Raw genomic sequence first — 20230 nt, 5'->3', positions numbered from 1 at the left:
TTGTTTAAATAATAAGTTTGATTTCATCTTAGTGGGTTTTTACATATTTTTTTTTTACCTATTTCAAATTTATCAAGTGCGTGCAATTTGCTACATACTTCTTGTCCTATGCTACATACTTTTCTTTCTATATAGAGAGCAAAGAGAGCAGAACAGTCCCAGCAAGACTAACAATACTTTAGATTTGTCACTTTTCTTTTCTGACCTCTCTTTTAGACCTGTTTAATGCATGATATAGACTATCTTTGATTTACGATCGCTTTTTTTCCACATCGGAATAATTTTTCAAGGAGAGGTGAAAGTACTGTACTTAACGCTGTAATAACTGGTCAAAGAATATGAAGTTGATCTTATTGATTTATGAACAGCAAGTCACTCTTTTTTCAGTCTCTTAATCTTTATAATATCCACACTTTGTTTTTCCAGAGAGAATCTTCGAGGATCATGAGAACCTGGTGGAGAACTTGCTAAACTGGACCAGGGACAGCACCAACAGACTCATGTTCATCGAACGCATTGAGAAATATGCACTTTTCAAGAACCCTCAGGTAATACTCCGCCTGTCAATACTAACCATATCTGTTTAGCTCCAAAAAGCAGCATAAAATGAGTCCTTGTGCAGTACATTTAAGTCTTGTAAAGCATACAGTAGTATACACTACTGTGTAAAAGTCTGCTGCCTTTAGGATTGTTTTAAGTTTTTGAAAATAGTCTCTTATGCTCATCAAGGCTGCTTTTATTTAATCAGTAATACAGTATAAACTATATATGAAAAATAATGAAATATATATATATATATATATATATATGAAATAATATTACAATTTAGAATATATTTTAAAAAGTATTTTATTCCTGTGATGGTAAGCTGAATTTTCAGCATCATTACTCCAGTCTTCAGTGTCACATGACTGTTTCCTTCAGAAATTATGTGTTGATTTTGTGCATTTTTTCCAGATTATGTTCAAAACATTGCTGCTTAATATATTTTTGTGGAAAACAATTATACTTTTTTTTTTATTAATAGAAAGGTCAAAGTACATCATTTATTCGAAATAGAAGTCTTTTGTAACATTATACATGTCCTTACTGTCACTTTTGATACATTTAATGCATCCTTGCTGAAACAAATCTTACTAACCTCAAACTTTTAAATTATAGCGTAAGTTAGTTATTCATTTATTCACTGGTGTTGTGTCTAATGATGCGTGAAGGCCTCAGTGAAAGTCAACATTTTCATTTTCAGAATTACAGCATTTTCATTTTTGAGTGAATTGTCCCTTAAAGCCATGCAATGAAGTAGTGTGATCATTAAATGATTCTTGAAATTGATTTGTGCAGTTCTGTCACCAAAGAGTGCATTAATAATATAGAGGTTAGTTTATTAGTGCTGTATGGTTCAGCTGTTTATCGGCATATGTGCTGATGTAGGTCAATGTCATGTAAATGCTGAACTGTAATGAATAATTGATCTCAGCAGAGGCTGGTTAAAGTGTGTTCTCTGCCCAGTCTCTGGCTGCGACCCTGAATGCAAGATGTCAATCCATGTTGACCCGTTTTGTTTACTTGTGTTGCACTTAGTTGATTTCCCTTTAAAACAACACATTCAAATATTAAAGATTTGTTTTGGCTAATGCTCTATGTATGCAATACCTGTAAATCAGGGATATACTGATAATTTTCTTTGCCACTTTAACATCTCCCTGAATCGTCTGTTTCCTCAGAACTATTTGCTGGGGCGTAAGGAGACGTGTGAAATGGCAGACAGAAATAAAGAGGCTCTGTTGGAGGTAAGGCAGACTGTGAACCTACTTATACACATTCTCTCTTGTGGTTTAAACAGCATGACTTATTTAGGTCATGTCAGACATGTTTTCTCGCTGATAAAGGTGTGTGTGTGTGTGTGTTTGAGCAGGAGTGTTTTTGTGGAAGCTCCATCAGTGTTCCTGAGATGGAAGGGGTGCTCTGGCTCAAAGATGACGGCAAGAAATCCTGGAAGAAGCGGTACTTCCTGTTACGAGCCTCTGGGTTATATTACGTGCCAAAGGGTAAAGCCAAGGTCAGAGTCTGTCTCTTTTTTTGCTCTGAAATTCATTATCTTCTCACTGACACACAAGCACTCTTATACTATGATCCTACAGTACTTCCACCTGTTATTAAAGGGGTCATGAATTGAGAAAAAAATTGTGGACATTCAAGAGGTCATTGTACTATTAAAGCATCCTGTAAGTTTCAGAACTCAAAACTCCTGTTGTAATCAATGACGCTGTCTACACTGCAGACTGCACAATGGATCTCTTATTTACATCATGTTAGCTCTGTTAGTTATGATGAAAGCATTTGTGAAAATGCAGAGATTGAGTCACAATGACGAGATCACTGCATTCATGCACTCAACAGACGTCTGTGACTGGCTACAAAGCTCCTCTCTGCAAACTTTCATGTGATGGGAGTAGACCTTAATAAAATGCTAGAATCAACACTTGTAATAGTAACACAGCTCTAATAGTAAAAACTGAGTTAAAGTTTTTGAGGTAGTTCCACATGTAATACTTAGCTATTTCATATGCAAAAATGTTAGCCAATCACAGCAGTGGCCGTTTAGACTGAAGTCTCACAGCAGACACGCCCCTTCAAACAGACTGTTCAAGTCAGGGTTGGAAAAATGCCTTTTATTTATTTGTTATGACCATTTTTGATATACACATGATACTAATATACCTTAGGAAACATTATAAAAAAAAAAATTAAAAGCAGTTCATGAATAAATGCAGTTCATGAATTATTTTTATTTTTTTGCAAAGGTCCCTTTGGGGTTCCTCACATATGCATAGACTGACTAGTATACAGTCAATTTGAGCAGCACGAATCAGTTGTCTGAGGATATGCTTGATTTTAGTTTAAATTGAGGATTCTCTCCCAGAGCGAAGTGCTCATCTGCTCCATAATCCCAGAATATCTCTTTATGTTGTTAGATCTCCTAGTAGGCGAATGGAATTAAGATTATGTACACTTATGACAGAGATGTAGGATTACGTGCACATATGTTGGCTATATGCTTGCACTGTGTGTGTGTATGTGTCACATGTTTGTGTTGATACACTCAGACTATAAAGCCTGTCAGCAATGATAAAACACAATCGCTACAAAAATCAAAAGATCGGTACTAAAAATACAAAAAAATCTGAAATAAAAATTAATGAAAGCAATATAGAAATACTAAAAAAAATAAAAAAATTCACAAGAACAATATTAACAAAATTATTAAAGCAAACTTATTCAAACAAAAAAATGAAAAATAAAAAAAAATATTTAAATAAAAAAATCTGAAAATATACAAATAAAATGAAACTATTAATGAATAATATTTACATGATAATAAAATAGTACTTTAATATTTACTAGCTGTATTCACATTAAGGAAATCGTGATTAGATACCAGACATCACTGATGTCAAACCTGACTCAAGCACAAAATGATGGACCGTATAAGATATGAATATACACATGCGTGAATGAGATTGATTGTAGTGCTAAAGCATGAACACGCTTGCTGTCAGTCACATTTCATAATTCCTTTGCTTTTAATGGGATAAAGGGCCCATTGACTGTCTCTTCCAGGTTTAGAGATCAGCTAATGGGGTCAAGTTCAGAGTAGACATAGCCCAGTGACTGCTCATTATCCACAAACCACAGGGAGGAAGAGGGTGATCGAGAGAGAGATAAAAGAGCAGCTGCTGTACATCCTCAGGTCATCACTCTGGGTTTGACAGCTGCTGCCCATCTGCATCACTAACATATGCATCCTGTTTCATACTTAACTCTGATGCTTAACACATCTTCAAAAGACTAAGTACAGAATCTCAGTGCTTCACAAAAACAATATTCAGGAGTCCAGGACTGCATTTTTCATGCAATTCAACCCATTTTTCCTAGTTTTATGCACTAATTCAATGTAACTTTCTGCAAATGTAGTGCTCCCCCTAGTGGATTTAACAGTGAAGGTCAATTGGTCCTAAAAGGTCATTTTCTATTTTAAAAGCAAATTTTAATTGGCACAGTATAAACAAAGGAGTGAATTAGACAGCAGGTTAACTCTGTGGCATGCTTTTAAAATAATTATAAAATAAATAATGAATCATTCTTATAATATTTTAGAGAATAAGATTCAAGCATTTGAATGAGAACAATACATAGATTGTAGTAGGGCTATTACCTGCATCCCCTACTACAAGTTAATTTACCCTAAAAATCCTTTGTTCTAACATGCAATTTTTTTTTTGTTGTTTTTTTTTTGCCTGTTTTCCGGTGTCACCTGTAGGCCTCAAGAGACCTGGTTTGCTTCCTGCAGCTGGATCATGTTAATATTTACTTGGGTCAGGACTACCGCAGCAAGTATAAAGCCCCCTCTGACTACTGCATGGTCCTGAAGGTGAGTTACAGCAATCATCCTTGTATATTGCCAAAAAGCATGAAAGTTTTCATTCCTCATAGACCATTTGGGAGTGGATGTTACAGTTACTTTCACTTGTGTTGGCAGAAAAAAACAGTGGTAACAATTGTAGGAAAGGGGCAAAATCCAAAGAATAAGAGAAAAAAAGTGTCTTGTACCTTTGGACATCAGAATCCAAGAATCAAAAATGCTCTTTGAAACTAAACACAGAAGTTTATGGTTGCTAGCCACCAACTGGAATGATGAAATCAACGATGATTAGTCTACTATTAAAGTATGAATACGATTTTAACAATACTGTAGGTCTACATAATATTCACATACTGTATGCTGCTGTTTGGGGAACTAATGCATTAGCCCTAGAGTTACAGCATAAAATAATATTTAAATCTATAACATTTTACATGGATAACATATTATACATATTATCTCACAATATTACATCTCACAATTAAGATTTTTTTTTTTTTTTATTCTCAGAATTGTGAGATATAAACTCGGAATTGTGGCTAAAAAATATAAGTCGGAATTGTGAGATTACCTTTTTTATTCTTTTATTCCATGGCTTTTATAGATTGCTACTGCAGAACTATCATTTTTTTTGTCACCAGGTAGGCAAAACATCATTGCTGTAAATACCCTAATGGTCTATTATCAGATGTTGTTTTGTTCTTGGAAAGTAAGAGGATGTTTTAAAGCCATGTGTTCTTGAAAATGCATTTACTTAAATGACTAAGAGTCATTTACAAGTAGTGAAAGTGGTAAAAAAAAAAATATGGTTAAAGTATAAAAACATTTAAAGTGCTGGGATCTGTAAAAGACAGATCTCGGTCTGCATTGCAATTTACAATTCACAACATATTTTTTCAGTTTGTGCAGACACCCTCAGAGGGAAATCAGAAGTGAGACAAACATAAATACATAAAAACATAAACAGTTTCTGGTCAGTGACTTCTTTCAATGAAACATTTATCCACTATAATAACTTGTCTGACCTTAGTCTCATGTGGCCAGATTTTAGAGTACAGCATGCAGGGTTTACCATAGACCTGCCTATTAGACAAGAAGAGTTTGTTTGCCGAATGACCATATACCATTTTTGTTGTTTTTACTTATATTTAGAGATAGGTTTATCCAAAATGGTTGATACCACAATAATATACCAGCGTGTAAAATTGCATTCAAAATATGGCACAGCATCATTCAGCCACTGACAGAATAGAAAATGTGTGTATATAACTGATATATGACACAATATTGACAATATGACAATATTGCTATATGCTTTCCAAAAAAATGATACAATTGAATTTCTCTGATTTCCTCACACAGCACCCTCAGATTCAGAAGAAATCACAGTACATCAAGTATCTGTGCTGTGACGATGTCAGAACACTGCATCAGTGGGTCAACGGAATACGCATTGCCAAGGTAATATCTTGTTATAATGACATTACCCTGCTTGATGTATAATGTAATATGTATGTATAATGTGTGTTTAATGCTAGTTGTGTGGCTGAATCTATGTGATTTATAATGCAGTATGGGAAGCAGCTTTATCTGAACTATCAGGAAGCTATGAGACGCACAGAGGCTGCTCATGATTGGTCCTCCCTGTCCAGCTCCAGTATGAAGTCTGGTTCCAGCTCCTCCAGTCTACCAGGTGAGTTCAGCAGAAATACAGGTAACGTGAGATATGAGGCAGTACTTCATATTTAACAGGCTTGTGTAATGTATATTACGCAGATTATCAAGTTTCTATGTTTACCTGTTTTACTCAACTTCTGATTCATTTATTCTTTCATGCCTACAGAATCTCAGTCCAACCACTCTAGCCAATCAGACAGTGGCGTGTCGGAGACTACATCCTCTGGTCATGTGCGCTCTCAGAGTGTGGTCAGCTCCATCTTCTCTGAGGCCTGGAAGAGAGGCAATCAGGCAGATGAACCCAAGGTGACCATTGAAGAACTTTATTTTAAATCTTTACTTGCTCTGCTTCATTCCACTTCTGTTTCTTCATCATGATGTCATTGTTCTATCCTAATCCATTTGAAAAAAAAAAATCTTTGCAATATTATGCGTCATGTAAGCTATAAGGTACAAGAGGCCATTGTGCATCACTGGATTGTGAATTCAGTCGATGTGCTATTCGGCTGAATGGCATTGTTAGGAACGATGCGAAGTCTGTTCTTTATAAATATATGGGAACAATAAAAACCTGAAAGAACAAACGCATACACCAAGCAAAAATAAAACAAGGAGGTTTGATGGTGTCAGTGTTTTAATTAGAGTCCCAATTTACTCAGATTTAATTAAAATGATGTCAGTGGAATTAGTTAAATTTGGATATGACATCAGGTAACACTTTACAATAAGGTTCATTAGTTAACATTAGTAAATGCATTAACTAACATGAAATAACAATGAGCAATGCATTAGTTACAGTGTTTATTAATCTTTGTTAATGTTAGTTAATATAAATACAGCTGTTCATTGTGTGTTCATGTTAGTTCACAGTGCATTAACTAATGCTAACTAATACAACCTTTGATTTTAATAATGTATTAGTAAATGTTGGAATTAATATTTACTAAGATTAATAAATGCTGAAGAAGTGTTGTTCATTCTTGGTACATGTTAACTAATGTAGTTAACTAATGTTAACTAATGAACCTTATTGTAAAGTGTTACCTGACTGACATCATATTGTCAGCTACTTTCAAGTGTCAAATTTAATTACTCAGAGGGCAAGGACAATCTGAGTCACAATAAAGACCCTTTGTGTGATAGTGGGACATCGAACTCATGTCACACTGTGCCCATTTATATTACTTAATTGGTTCCCTCTCTGTTTATCTACCCAGGATGAGAATGTCAAGTCTGGAAAGGCTATACAGTGGTGGGGATTGAGGTTAGGAGTGTGGTAAAACCTCACACTCTAGCCCTTTATATTTTATATAATCCTCACATGTGACCCTCTAAAGCGACTAACTACTGATATGATGTGTGTGGCGGGTGGTTCATCTTAGTTGTTTTTGTGAATGTTGGGTAATTGGGGACTGGTGTGAGACACCTGTTGTAATAGTTTGTGTTAACTCTTAACGGACAATGCACTGGTGTTGTATTTTGAATAACCTGTTACTTAATGGTTGGAGTGTTTTGGTTTGATGTGTGTTATCAATGGGAGATATTCTCTGAGAAGGTAAGCACAACATGAAACAGGATAAACTCCTGTTTTGTGATGCACACACTGAATTACTGTTGTCATAATTGGTGGTTTTTAGATTAAACTCTACATCTCAATGAACCGATTTTGGAAGGACAAAAGAGTCTGAGTTTGAAAGAGCAGATCTCAATACTAACAGTTGTTGGTTCCTCCAATAAGACTTTATAACATTTCCTGTAACATTTCATGTCATTTCATTCTTTTAATTGCACTGTCTGTTGAATATCTTATTGCACACTACTAATAGCTACGTATCATTCTAAAATTTCAAATCAATGTCAAAAAACCTCATTCATACTGTTCTAATTTAATGGTTTTTGTCATATCCACAGATGAGAATGGACGGCCCACCAACACACCCTGCTAGAGCCTCTTACCCTCTACAACTTCCTCAACTACACCAGTCTATCCAGTCTCGTAGCAGCTACAGCGGTGTGTCCCCAGTGTCTCCTTCCTCACCCCCGTCTCCACCACCGCCGCCTCCACCACCTCCCCCGCTCCCCAACCCCACATACCACTCTACCCCGATTAAGTTTACTAAATACAGCACCCTTGCTAGGCTGCAAAACATCTCTCAGGCTCAAAATAATTACAAACAGACCCCCTTATTGGTAGTACAGCAGCAACCTATTCCCCCTATGCCACCCCCACAGTGTCTCAAACCTGGTATGAATAATTTGGCAGAAACTGCCGGCAGTCCTCCTCCACCCCCACCACCACCACCTCCTCCAGAGATGCCAGTGCCAGGGTCAGCCATGGCAGTGTTAAAGCACGCCCCTCTCTACGTTCCCCCTCCACCTCCAGAGGAAGATCAGCTGCCACCACCATCTCACTCACACAGTAATGGCTACTTGCCTCCACCACCACCCCCAGAACAGTTAAAATACCCACCTCCCCTCACCACCAATGGGCTCCAGCAGTTCTTAGCTCAGAAGTTCCCTAACATGGCCTATGACTTCTCATCTGTCCAGCAAGATGAAGAGCCTCCACCACCTCCTCCAGTGTGTTTTTCTCCACCGCCTCAGCAGTCAGGTCCACTTGCCCCACCTAAAACCTTCACTGGTGTGTTTCCACCCCAAACGGCTCCAAAACCTGGCCATGGCATGTCCCCCATTTCCCCTTTGCCACCTTCTCTGTCTCCAACTCCTCCGGCTACCATTAGGAAACAGCAGAGCTTGTCGAGTGGTCACAGTCCCAATCAACCTCCACCAACCCTTCCCAAGCAATATAGCCTTTCTTCCAAAGCTTCATCTGTATCTGCCCCCATCTCTCCTACCCAATCGCTTGTAAAGCAGATTGTAAACCAATTCCCTGACACTCTTGATGGATCCAAATGTCCCATATCTCCTCCTGTGGTAAAAACCAAACCAAAATGGCAGCCAGGAGGACAGGCTCAACCACAATCTCCTGAATTTCCTCCACCTCCACCAGAGAGTACCCTTGAATTCCCTCCACCTCCTGCTCCAAGCCCACCTCCTGCCCCTCAGCCTTCTGGCAAGGCAGGATCACCAATCAAGAAGTCCCCATCAACATCATCAAATTCTTCTACTGGGTCAGGAGGGAAGAAGCCCCCTCCAACCCCACAGCGCAACTCCAGCGTGAAGGCCTCCTCTTCTGTTGAGTACCAGGAGTCCAAGAAAGTGGAGGATCTGGTCAGCCTGTTTGCTCAAACTAGTCAAGCCCCACCCAGTTCCTTTTCAACTCCATCCTCTACGACAGGATCACCTTCCAAGGACTCTTCTGCAATAGCACGGGCACCACAAAAACCAGGCAAGATCAACTTGGCTAATCTGCCTCTGGCTCTCCAGGGGAAGCAAGGTCAATATCTCCAGTCCAGCTTAGACTTCCCCTCTCCTCCTGCGGAGTGTGAATTTCCCCCTCCGCCGCCAGACTCGGAACTCCTGCCTCCTCCACCTCTGCCGTCAGAACTGCACACTGGGGCTCCCAAAGTGGCCGTGGTGAACCCTCAACCCCAAAACTCCTCCACATCTTCATGGAAACAGAGCTCCTTGAAGAAAGCAATGCCTCTGACTATGCACCGCCGCAGCAGTGGCCCACCCGAACCACTTCTCCTTTCTCCACCTCCTCAACAGATGCCTCTGTCCTCTTTTAACTCTCAGATCCCACCAACTTCACCCAAGGCCAATTTGTCCATCCAGCCCAACTTCCTGGAAGACCTCAACAGAACTCTCAAAAGGAAGTCCATGACTCGACATGGCTCCCTCACCTCCTCACGAATCTCAGCCAAGCTGGAGCCAGTAGCCACCATGGACGATATGGCCCTTCCGCCCCCTCCTCCAGAGCTGCTGCTGGGCCAGCAGAAAAAAGGCGGATACATGAGCGCCAACATCTCAGGCTATGCAACATTACGGCGGGGTCCTCCGCCGGCTCCACCCAAACGGGACCAAAACACTAAACTGACAAGCGATTGGTAGTTGGGACATATGCTGAGTACGGATATGCTACTCTCCTTTTTCACTCTGTTTATCTTCAACGTCTGAAACGTCTGCATTAAAATAATACTCATTTAAACCCCAGATTATAACCACAATATGAAAAAGCCAAACCATCTATAACATAAGCTTCTCTGCGTGTTTGTGTCGCTTTGCTATTAAGTGTAGCAGATATACAAAAATTCTGAGAAAAAGAGACTGACGTTATTATAGGTACTGCATGGACACTGCGGTGAGGAAAGGGGATAATGTATATGTATGATAAAGTATATATGTGGAACTCTGGGGTGGGAGGGAACTTGTACTTTTTTATATGAAATTATTTAATACCTGAAATATATTCTTATTTTAAAATTTAGTTTTGAAACCCTTGACTGTAAACGTTAAACGTGAATAGAAAATCAGGGTTGTTGAACCGATGCTTGTGTGTGTGCGTGCGCGCATTTTGTCTGAGTGATTTGGTTGATCCACTCTCAGAAAAAAATAGTGAGGGCCTGGTACCATAATTCCACCCTTGCTTGTCATTAGATGTGCGAATCCCGATGTGGGAATTGCATTGGTGTAGCATACATTCTAAATGAAGTATTCTACCAATCTTTCCATGTTTAATTTAAATGGTTTTGAACCTTCCACTAAGATGTCAAAAGAAAGAAAAAAAAAAAACAACTATCATTGTTATTGATAAATATGTTATGTTGTGTCGCTGTGGACCCTTACTTTTCATGAAGACGTCCAAATGTTAGACGAGGATGAAAACGAGCCTGTTACCTCTTGAGTAACTGGTCTGTGTCTGGAATCGGATGTGCTGTCTGTTTATATTGGTTACATTGCTATCTATCTGTACATACAGCTGCAGTTCCTGACTTTATCAATGTGCGTTAGCTCTGCATGTGTGAAACACACAGTAGGAAATGATGTCGTTCTCCTTATTTTGACCTCTGTCTACACACAGTGCTGTAATAATGTGTCGCATATCTGAAACATCTTTCTCTCATGTCACGGCAATGTTAAAATGTACTGACATCAATCTTGCATGCATGCTTCCTTTTGTATGGTTGCGTAAGATTGCACACTTTGTTGGGTTTTAGGATCGTAGCCTACGTTAATGTTTATTTACAATAAAAGGTGGCATGTCAAGTTTGCTTGACTTTCAATGCAAAAAAAAAAAAAAATCACTGTGTGCCTACTCTCATTCTCATCCATCTAGCAAACTTGAAAAAATGTGTACCTGTTGGTTTTGCATCTACTAAAAAACCCTTTGGTTTTGAAAGTCTGAAGGAAGTTGTAACAGATCACTTTACAGGTATGAGTACAGAGCTAATGCTGTTTCTTAAAGTCAGGAACCTTTAGTTAAAAAAAATGGGGAAGTTAATGTCTGTTACATTTAAAATGAACAATATAAATGTGTAAATCACACAGAATGTTGTCCAACTTCTTGTTCTTTTGATGGTTCTTTATCTTACAATTAAAAGCTTATTATGGTAAATCCTATTTTTTACAATGATAGTCCTCTATGGTCAAACTTTTTATAATACATGCATACGATTTTAAAATGTACAAATATACATTTTTGTGAATGCACAAAAAGAGTGTTACACAAGTTTTTGTGAGTTAAAGGAATGTTCCTGTTTGACAGCAACTAACTACTTAAATTGATTTAGTCATAAATCCGCGCTTTAAATTTATGAATAAAATACATGGCACGCAAAATACAATAAAATATTACATTTGTCAGAAATGACAAACTCAAACAGGGCTACATTTTTAACAAAGTTGATATGCCTTGTCAGATATTATTTATCTACAATAAATTAATAAATAATTAGCCAATTACAAATCGGTTCCAAATGAACGTTGGAGCTTGATAGTCACTACAGCTGTTGAGTGTGCAAGGAAAAATGTGTGACCATATTCTTCTTTACATTTTTTTTTACTTTACGAGTAAATGGCAAAATAATGTGTGTTAAAGGGATAGTTCCCATTGACTTCCATTGCATGGGCAACAAATACAATGGAATTCAATGAGAATCCAAACTATTTATTTAGTAACATTCCTCAAAATATATTTTATGTTCCGCAGAAGGATGAAAGTCATATAGGTTTGGAATGACATGTGAGTGAATATGACAGATTTTTCTGTGAACTGACGATTTTACGGGTTAGCACCATGGTTAGCACACTATGGCTTTGTTGACTAATTATATAACCACTAGAGGGCGGTAGGTTAATATGTGAAACTTCAGTGGTTTCTGATCATCAGATGGCTAATTCGTCAATGGTCTATCTTAACAAAATCTGTCCTGTTTAATGAAAGTAAAATGACACACCTTCAACATTCACTAAAGCAATCTGTTTGTTGATTACGTTAAAAATCCTTAAAATTTAGTAAAAACGTTACTGACATGCAAAATATTATTACAATTTAAAATAATTATTTCTATTTAAATTAAATTGTAATTTATTTTGTGATGGCAAAATTGAATTTTCCACATTACTCCAGTCTTCAGTGTCACATGATCCTTCAGAAATCAATAAAACGCTGAATTGCTGCTACTCAAGTAACATTTATTATTATTAAATCCCTAATGGCCACAACACAAATCGAGTGAAGCGGCATTTACCGGTGACAGCAAGGTAGCGATAGTGTTTCTCTTAAAGCAGCACTATGTAGTTTTTTTCTTTTTTTTTTTTTTACCTTAACTGAATAGCTTCGGAGTTATTGCAATGGTTATATGACTATTTTTGGGTTGAATGTTGGGCATTCGCCCTGTACCCTCCTGTTGCCTGTGAGTGGTAAAAAAAAAAAAAACACACTTGCAACTTTGAGCCGGCGGCCCACCGGCCGCAGCATCCAATGTCAGCATCCAGCATCCAGCCACCTCCCAATGTGGTTTGAGCGATCGCATTCAAATCCATCTCAAATGCGTTTCGGGGGGCATTTACACCTGATCTTTTCACGATCGGATAGCTATCTGATCACAGAAAACGCATGAAGTGGCCAGGTGTAAATGGTCCCTTAGAGTATTTCTTTTTGTGTTTCCGAATTTCTCAGGAACAGTCAGAGAATGCAGGAGAGCACAAGAGAAAAGGTCAAGGAGAATATTGCACGGTCACAAAAAAAAATGGCCGAGGCATTTGCAAAAAGAGTTCAGAAAAAGTACAGAAATGTGGAGTTTAAAGAGGGAGATGAAGTACTCTTACTGAACATGAGAAAGAGAAGCAGGAAAGGCGGGAGAATGGAAGCAGACTACACTGGAACCTACACAATTAAGGAGATTTCAGGAAAGACAGTGACTTTACAAACACCACAGGGTGTCTGTCTTAAAACAAAATATAATATCAGTCACCTGAAACCTTATAAAAAAAAAAGTAGTGCCAGCTCTCGGGTCCCAGCTCAAGCCAACTCTCGGGTCCCAGCCCCAACCAGCTTTCAGGTCCAAGCCCCAACCAGCTACCGGGTCCCAGCTCAAGCCAGCTCTCAGGTCCCTGCCCCAACCAGCTTTCAGGTCCCAGCTCAAGTCAGCTCTCAGGTCCCAGCTCAAGTCAGCTCTCAGGTCCCAGCTCAAGTCAGCTGTCAAGTTCCAGCTCAAGCCAGCTCTCGGGTCCCAGCCCCAGCCAGCTCTCGTGTCCCAGCCCCAGCCAGCTCTCGTTTACCAGCCCCAGCCAGCTCTCGGGTCCCAGCCCCAGCCAGCTCTCGGGTCCCAGCTCCGGCCAGCTCTCAGGTCCCAGCTCAAGTCAGCTCTCAGGTCCCAGCCCCAGCCAGCTCTCAGGTCCCAGCTCCGGCCAGCTCTCAGGTCCCAGCCCCGGCCAGCTCTCAGGTCCCAGCTCAAGTCAGCTCTCAGGTCCCAGCTCCGGCCAGCTCTCGGGTCCCAGCCCCAGCCAGCTCTCGGGTCCCAGCTCCGGCCAGCTCTCAGGTCCCAGCTCAAGTCAGCTCTCAGGTCCCAGCCCCAGCCAGCTCTCAGGTCTCAGCTCCGGCCAGCTCTCAGGTCCCAGCTCAAGTCAGCTCTCAGGTCCCAGCTCCGGCCAGCTCTCAGGTCCCAGCTCCGGCCAGCTCTCAGGTCCCAGCTCAAGTCAGCTCTCAGGTCCCAGCCCCGGCCAGCTCTCAGGTCCCAGCTTCGGCCAGCTCTCAGGTCCCAGCTCAAGTCAGCTCTCAGGTCCCAGCTCCGACCAGCTCTTAGGTCCCAGCTCCGGCCAGCTCTCAGGTCCCAGCTCCGGCCAGCTCTCAGGTCCCAGCTCAAGTCAGCTCTCAGGTCCCAGCCCCGGCCAGCTCTCAGGTCCCAGCTTCGGCCAGCTCTCAGGTCCCAGCTCAAGTCAGCTCTCAGGTCCCAGCTCCGGCCAGCTCTCAGGTCCCAGCTCCGGCCAGCTCTCAGGTCCCAGCTCCGGCCAGCTCTCAGGTCCCAGCTCCGGCCAGCTCTCAGGTCCCAGCTCAAGTCAGCTCTCAGGTCCCAGGCCCAGCCAGCTCTCGGGTCCCAGCCCCAACCAGCTCTCAGGTTCCAGCTCAAGTCAGCTCTCAGGTCCCAGCCCCAGCCAGCTCTCGGGTCCCAGCCCCAACCAGCTCTCGGGTCCCAGCCCCAACCAGCTCTCAGGTGCCAGCTCAAGCCAGCTTTCAGGTCCCAGCTCAAGTCAGCTCTCAGGTCCCAGCCAGCTCTCAGGTACCAGCTCAAGCCAGCTCTAAGGTCCCAGTTTGGAGTAGTGCTCAAGAGCAAGGTGCAATAGAAACTCATAAGTTAGTTCCGACCTGTTGGTCGTTGGTTTAGACCGGTTGGTCATCAAGTTGCATGTTTCTCCTTTGACCCGTTCCTGGTCATGGTTGCATATTTTTTTTAAACAGGGCCTATCGAAACAGCATACCTCTTTATAAACTGTGTTTTTATTAAACCAGGGCCTATCGAAACAGCATACCCCTTTATAAACTGTATTTTTATTAAACCAAGGCCTATCGAAACAGCATACCCCTTTATAAACTGTATTTTTATTAAACCAGGGCCAATCGAAACAGCATACCCCTTTATATATATATTTTTTAAACAGGGCCTATCGAAACAGCATACCCCTTTATAAACTGTATTTTTATTAAAGGGCCTATCGAAACAGCATACCCCTTTATAAACTGTATTTTTATTAAACCAAGGCCTATCGAAACAGCATACCCCTTTATAAACTGTATTTTTATTAAACCAAGGCCTATCGAAACAGCATACCCCTTTATAAACTGTATTTTTATTAAACCAAGGCCTATCGAAACAGCATACCCCTTTATAAACTGTATTTTAATTAAACCAGGGCCAATCGAAACAGCATACCCCTTTATATATATATTTATATTTTTTTTAAACAGGGCCTATCGAAACAGCATACCCTTTTATAAACTGTATTTTTATTAAACCAGGGCCTATCGAAACAGCATACCCCTTTATAAACAGTATTTTTATTAAAGGGCCTATCGAAACAGTATACCCCTTTATAAACTGTATTTTTATTAAACCAGGGCCTATCAAAACAGAATACCCCTTTATAAACTATTTTTTATTAAACCAGGGCCTATCGAAACAGCATACCCCTTTTATAAACTGTATTTTTATTGATCCAGGGCCTATAGAAACAGCATACCCCTTTATAAACTGTATTTTTATTAAACCAGGGCCTATAGAAACAGCATACCCCTTTATAAACTCTATTTTTATTAAACCAGGGCCTATAGAAACAGCATACCCCTTTATAAACTCTATTTTTATTTAACCAGGGCCTATCGAAACAGCATACCCCTTTATAAACAAGAGAAAAGGTCAAGGAGAATATTGCACGGTCACAAAAAAAAATGGCCGAGGCATTTGCAAAAAGAGTTCAGAAAAAGTACAGAAATGTGGAGTTTAAAGAGGGAGATGAAGTACTCTTACTGAACATGAGAAAGAGAAGCAGGAAAGGCGGGAGAATGGAAGCAGACTACACTGGAACCTACACAATTAAGGAGATTTCAGGAAAGACAGTGACTTTACAAACACCACAGGGTGTCTGTCTTAAAACAAAATATAATATCAGTCACCTGAAACCTTATAAAAAAAAAAGTAGTGCCAGCTCTCGGGTCCCAGCTCAAGCCAACTCTCGGGTCCCAGCCCCAACCAGCTTTCAGGTCCAAGCCCCAACCAGCTACCGGGTCCCAGCTCAAGCCAGCTCTCAGGTCCCTGCCCCAACCAGCTTTCAGGTCCCAGCTCAAGTCAGCTCTCAGGTCCCAGCTCAAGTCAGCTCTCAGGTCCCAGCTCAAGTCAGCTGTCAAGTTCCAGCTCAAGCCAGCTCTCGGGTCCCAGCCCCAGCCAGCTCTCGTGTCCCAGCCCCAGCCAGCTCTCGTTTACCAGCCCCAGCCAGCTCTCGGGTCCCAGCCCCAGCCAGCTCTCGGGTCCCAGCTCCGGCCAGCTCTCAGGTCCCAGCTCAAGTCAGCTCTCAGGTCCCAGCCCCAGCCAGCTCTCAGGTCTCAGCTCCGGCCAGCTCTCAGGTCCCAGCTCAAGTCAGCTCTCAGGTCCCAGCTCCGGCCAGCTCTCAGGTCCCAGCCCCGGCCAGCTCTCAGGTCCCAGCTCAAGTCAGCTCTCAGGTCCCAGCTCCGGCCAGCTCTCGGGTCCCAGCCCCAGCCAGCTCTCGGGTCCCAGCTCCGGCCAGCTCTCAGGTCCCAGCTCAAGTCAGCTCTCAGGTCCCAGCCCCAGCCAGCTCTCAGGTCTCAGCTCCGGCCAGCTCTCAGGTCCCAGCTCAAGTCAGCTCTCAGGTCCCAGCTCCGGCCAGCTCTCAGGTCCCAGCTCCGGCCAGCTCTCAGGTCCCAGCTCAAGTCAGCTCTCAGGTCCCAGCCCCGGCCAGCTCTCAGGTCCCAGCTTCGGCCAGCTCTCAGGTCCCAGCTCAAGTCAGCTCTCAGGTCCCAGCTCCGACCAGCTCTTAGGTCCCAGCTCCGGCCAGCTCTCAGGTCCCAGCTCCGGCCAGCTCTCAGGTCCCAGCTCAAGTCAGCTCTCAGGTCCCAGCCCCGGCCAGCTCTCAGGTCCCAGCTTCGGCCAGCTCTCAGGTCCCAGCTCAAGTCAGCTCTCAGGTCCCAGCTCCGGCCAGCTCTCAGGTCCCAGCTCCGGCCAGCTCTCAGGTCCCAGCTCCGGCCAGCTCTCAGGTCCCAGCTCAAGTCAGCTCTCAGGTCCCAGGCCCAGCCAGCTCTCGGGTCCCAGCCCCAACCAGCTCTCAGGTTCCAGCTCAAGTCAGCTCTCAGGTCCCAGCCCCAGCCAGCTCTCGGGTCCCAGCCCCAACCAGCTCTCGGGTCCCAGCCCCAACCAGCTCTCAGGTGCCAGCTCAAGCCAGCTTTCAGGTCCCAGCTCAAGTCAGCTCTCAGGTCCCAGCCAGCTCTCAGGTACCAGCTCAAGCCAGCTCTAAGGTCCCAGTTTGGAGTAGTGCTCAAGAGCAAGGTGCAATAGAAACTCATAAGTTAGTTCCGACCTGTTGGTCGTTGGTTTAGACCGGTTGGTCATCAAGTTGCATGTTTCTCCTTTGACCCGTTCCTGGTCATGGTTGCATATTTTTTTTAAACAGGGCCTATCGAAACAGCATACCTCTTTATAAACTGTGTTTTTATTAAACCAGGGCCTATCGAAACAGCATACCCCTTTATAAACTGTATTTTTATTAAACCAAGGCCTATCGAAACAGCATACCCCTTTATAAACTGTATTTTTATTAAACCAGGGCCAATCGAAACAGCATACCCCTTTATATATATATTTTTTAAACAGGGCCTATCGAAACAGCATACCCCTTTATAAACTGTATTTTTATTAAAGGGCCTATCGAAACAGCATACCCCTTTATAAACTGTATTTTTATTAAACCAAGGCCTATCGAAACAGCATACCCCTTTATAAACTGTATTTTTATTAAACCAAGGCCTATCGAAACAGCATACCCCTTTATAAACTGTATTTTTATTAAACCAAGGCCTATCGAAACAGCATACCCCTTTATAAACTGTATTTTAATTAAACCAGGGCCAATCGAAACAGCATACCCCTTTATATATATATTTATATTTTTTTTAAACAGGGCCTATCGAAACAGCATACCCTTTTATAAACTGTATTTTTATTAAACCAGGGCCTATCGAAACAGCATACCCCTTTATAAACAGTATTTTTATTAAAGGGCCTATCGAAACAGTATACCCCTTTATAAACTGTATTTTTATTAAACCAGGGCCTATCAAAACAGAATACCCCTTTATAAACTATTTTTTATTAAACCAGGGCCTATCGAAACAGCATACCCCTTTTATAAACTGTATTTTTATTGATCCAGGGCCTATAGAAACAGCATACCCCTTTATAAACTGTATTTTTATTAAACCAGGGCCTATAGAAACAGCATACCCCTTTATAAACTCTATTTTTATTAAACCAGGGCCTATAGAAACAGCATACCCCTTTATAAACTCTATTTTTATTTAACCAGGGCCTATCGAAACAGCATACCCCTTTATAAACTGTATTTTTATTGAACCAGGGTCTATAGAAACAGCATACCCCTTTATAAACTGTATTTTTATTAAACCAGGGCCTATAGAAACAGCATACCCCTTTATAAACTCTATTTTTATTAAACCAGGGCCTATAGAAACAGCATACCCCTTTATAAACTCTATTTTTATTTAACCAGGGCCTATCGAAACAGCATACCCCTTTATAAACTGTATTTTTATTGAACCAGGGTCTATAGAAACAGCATACCCCTTTATAAACTGTATTTTTTTATTAAACCAGGGCCTATAGAAACAGCATACCCCTTTATAAACTGTATTTTTATTAAACCAGGGCCTATCGAAACAGCACACCCCTTTATAAACTGTATTTTTATTGAACCAGGGCCTATAGAAAGAGCATACCCCTTTATAAACTGTATTTTTATTGAAATTTTATAAACTGTAGAAATTTTTTAAACCTATAGAAACAGCATACCCCTTTATAAACTTTATTTTTATTGATCCAGGGCCTATCGAAACAGCATACCCATTTATAAACTGTATTTTTATTAAACCAGGGCCAATAGAAACAGCATACCCCTTTATATATATATATATTTTTAAACGGGGCCTATCGAAACAGCATACCCCTTTATAAACTGTATTTTATTAAACCAGGGCCAATCGAAACGGCATACCCCTTTATATATATATATATATATATATATATATATATATATATATAGATATAGATATATTTTTTAAACAGGGCCTATAGAAACAGCATACCCCTTTATAAACTGTATTTTTATTAAACCAAGGCCTATCGAAACAGCATACCCCTTTATAAACTATTTTTTATTAAACCAGGGCCTATCGAAACAGCATACCCCTTTTATAAACTGTATTTTTATTGATCCAGGGCCTATAGAAACAGCATACCCCTTTATAAACTGTATTTTTATTAAACCAGGGCCTATAGAAACAGCATACCCCTTTATAAACTCTATTTTTATTAAACCAGGGCCTATAGAAACAGCATACCCCTTTATAAACTCTATTTTTATTTAACCAGGGCCTATCGAAACAGCATACCCCTTTATAAACTGTATTTTTATTGAACCAGGGTCTATAGAAACAGCATACCCCTTTATAAACTGTATTTTTTTATTAAACCAGGGCCTATAGAAACAGCATACCCCTTTATAAACTGTATTTTTATTAAACCAAGGCCTATCGAAACAGCATACCCCTTTATAAACTGTATTTTTATTAAACCAAGGCCTATCGAAACAGCATACCCCTTTATAAACTGTATTTTTATTAAACCAAGGCCTATCGAAACAGCATACCCCTTTATAAACTGTATTTTAATTAAACCAGGGCCAATCGAAACAGCATACCCCTTTATATATATATTTATATTTTTTTTAAACAGGGCCTATCGAAACAGCATACCCTTTTATAAACTGTATTTTTATTAAACCAGGGCCTATCGAAACAGCATACCCCTTTATAAACAGTATTTTTATTAAAGGGCCTATCGAAACAGTATACCCCTTTATAAACTGTATTTTTATTAAACCAGGGCCTATCAAAACAGAATACCCCTTTATAAACTATTTTTT

The 20230-nt window shown here is 40.8% G+C and overlaps 1 protein-coding gene across 2 annotated transcripts in view; it reads left to right on the top strand.

Annotated features, from left to right (window-relative positions):
• Positions 1 to 10842, top strand: part of raph1a (Ras association (RalGDS/AF-6) and pleckstrin homology domains 1a) — a 65300-nt gene extending 54458 nt beyond the window's left edge. For both annotated transcript variants that reach the window (XM_039683261.2, XM_039683260.2), the window contains 8 exons: positions 427 to 548; positions 1725 to 1790; positions 1916 to 2059; positions 4322 to 4432; positions 5786 to 5884; positions 5996 to 6116; positions 6267 to 6406; positions 8012 to 10842. In XM_039683261.2, coding sequence (XP_039539195.2) covers positions 427 to 548; positions 1725 to 1790; positions 1916 to 2059; positions 4322 to 4432; positions 5786 to 5884; positions 5996 to 6116; positions 6267 to 6406; positions 8012 to 10114 — 2906 coding nt within the window. In that variant the 3' untranslated portion in view covers positions 10115 to 10842. The remainder of the gene's footprint in view (positions 1 to 426; positions 549 to 1724; positions 1791 to 1915; positions 2060 to 4321; positions 4433 to 5785; positions 5885 to 5995; positions 6117 to 6266; positions 6407 to 8011) is intronic.
• Positions 10843 to 20230: the final 9388 nt, after the last annotated feature.

The sequence above is a fragment of the Pimephales promelas genome, chromosome 7 (genome assembly GCF_988280905.1).
Source record: "Pimephales promelas chromosome 7, fPimPro1.hap1.1, whole genome shotgun sequence".
NCBI lineage: Eukaryota > Metazoa > Chordata > Actinopteri > Cypriniformes > Leuciscidae > Pimephales > Pimephales promelas.
The sequence above is the reverse complement of the archived record's forward strand: the minus strand, read 5'-3'. Positions and strand labels throughout refer to the sequence as shown.